At 32.2% G+C, this 2,500-nt stretch overlaps 1 protein-coding gene across 1 annotated transcript in view; it reads right to left on the bottom strand.

The window, feature by feature from the left end:
- Nucleotides 1–489: 489 nt before the first annotated feature.
- LOC137617937 (uncharacterized) overlaps nucleotides 490–2,500 on the bottom strand; it is a 38,357-nt gene continuing 36,346 nt past the window's right edge. Inside the window, exons 6-7 of the mRNA XM_068347879.1 lie at nucleotides 1,687–1,914; nucleotides 490–967 (exon numbers count right to left, since the gene is read on the bottom strand). Of these exons, the coding sequence (XP_068203980.1) occupies nucleotides 867–967; nucleotides 1,687–1,914 (329 nt within the window). The 3' untranslated portion in view covers nucleotides 490–866. The remainder of the gene's footprint in view (nucleotides 968–1,686; nucleotides 1,915–2,500) is intronic.

A 2,500-nucleotide genomic window follows, 5' to 3' on the forward strand; every position in this document is an offset into this window, starting at 1 on the left:
CTATAATCATGCTTTAAAAAAAAAAAAAAAAAAAACCTGTAACTTTCCGTGAAAATATAATGTTCTCGTCCGTATTTTAGTAAATTACAGGCGACCGTAATTCCTACCCTACTTTGTTATTATCTTTTACGCAACTTTTTTTTTTTATAAGAAACTCGTACCTGATATTTTGTTAGATGTGACGAATGCAGTATTCTTATATTCAAGAGACTTACTACGAAAAAAAACTAAATAGATTTTATATCATTGGCAATATCTTAAATGCAGAGTATAAAATAATTATTCTTTGACTGATCCCATCTTTGAATTGAACGTAAAAAATAAACATGTAATTTGGATACATGTAAACGTAAAAAATGCTTAGAAATAGCAAGATAAAACTGTCTAAGAATCATTATTAATATACCATTAATCATAGCGAAGTTATCTTTTGAAAAATATCTATTTTCGAACTTCCGCAGACGATACACTTTCTAACTAACATAGTTTTGTATAAATTAATTTTACATCCAATTAATCAGCATGATTATTTCCCCATATCTTCCCTATTAAAACAACCTTTTTTCTCACTATTAATAGAGTAAAACATTGTTTCCAACATTATTTCCAACATCCACATAAGGGAAAAAAACTCTCAAAGGAATTCTTCCTCAGACGATACTTTTTCCACCAAACACAGCATGATTATTTCCCCCCATATCTTCCCTATTAAAACAGCCTTTTTTTTCCTCACTATTAATATAGTAAAACATTATTTCCAACATTATTCCCAACATCCACAGAGGGAAAAAGCCTCTCAAATGAATTCTTTGACGACCTCAAATCAAGCCGTTGTGGCTGTACATATTATTGAGGTCGTCCATCAGTCAGGTGGGTGGAATGATGGTGACGAAATCGGGGCTGATGTAAACTTTGAGGTCCAGGATGTCGTACTGGAGATCCTCCACGCGTTCTCTCTTGGGAAGACCTGGCGAAGGGATAGGAGGCTTTTATTAACGGTTAAATGTACGTATGTATGTATGTATGTATTTACAGTACATATATATATATATATATATATATGTGTGTGTGTGTGTGTGTGTGTGTGCGTGCGCGCGCGCATGTGTATGCATATGTATATATATATGCATCTATAAATTGTACATATTACACATACATACATATGCAAATATATATATATATATATATATATATATATATATATATATATATATATGTGTATATATATATGTGGTTTTACATATACATATATAGATATATATATATATATATATATATATATATATATATATATAAATATACGGTATGTATATGTAAATATATGTATATATGTATGTGAATACATACATACATACACACACACACACACATATATATATATATATATATATATATATATATATATATATATATTGCATATTTATAGCATAAAACAATATCTTGCTACCGCGGATAATGCTTGCTTCCTTAATATGAAAACCATATTGATATTAAACATCATCTAATTAATATATCCACATTCAAGCTATAACGAAACATAGATTTGTCCATGGCCAAATATCTATCCACATAAAACCTTCACTTGCGAAATAATTCTATCAAAAACAAAACAATAAAATAATGAAATATTCAGTTAGAGCAAACCTTCAATTGAAATGACTCCTAAGAAAGATAACCGATACTCACTCTGTACCATTATCTTATAAGTGTGCGTATGTCCAGGGACTAGAGCTGGCCCGCTGTTATTCCGGGCTAAGACCCCCGTGGACTGGTTGAGCCAGAAGTTGTGGTCCCCTGGGGCAGCGAAGAGCTGGTACATGACGTCTGCGCAGGGGCATCGCTCCGCTTCGCCTGGGCTCAAAGGGCATGTCAGGCCAAGGTCTCCGTCAGTAGCCCATGATCGATAGACTGGTCCTAAGATGTGGTAACGTGTTAGTATTGCTATTTTTGGTTTTAGGTGGTTTCATTGGCTAGCTAAGGGGTTGGGGGCTGGGGGGGGGGTTAGAAAATAATAGGTTGTATGTATATACATTTAAGATTACCATTAACTGTCCGAGGTAAGAGGGAGGGGGGTCTCTTTACTAACTCAGTCCCCAGCCGGGCCACAAATCTCTAGCTGCGCCCCTGAGTACTATTATTAAAGTTAGTAGGTTTAAATTTAAATTGTAGATAGATAAATAGTTAGATAAATAGATAGATAGGTAGTTAAGACATATATATCCACATAAATATACGTATATAATGAATGGAGAAGTATTGATTTAGAAGCTCAAGATAGAAACCACTGGCGAAATCTAACTGAGGCCCCTTGCGTGAATAGGCGTAGGACGAGATGATGATATATATATATATATATATATATATATATATATATATATATATATATATATATATATATATATATATAATTTATTTATATATATATATATGTGTGTATATCTCCTACCTATCTGTCTATCTATCTATCTATCTATATAATAAATTAATATGAAAATACTCA

This window comes from Palaemon carinicauda, chromosome 24, assembly GCF_036898095.1.
Source record: "Palaemon carinicauda isolate YSFRI2023 chromosome 24, ASM3689809v2, whole genome shotgun sequence".
In the NCBI taxonomy this organism is placed as follows: domain Eukaryota; kingdom Metazoa; phylum Arthropoda; class Malacostraca; order Decapoda; family Palaemonidae; genus Palaemon; species Palaemon carinicauda.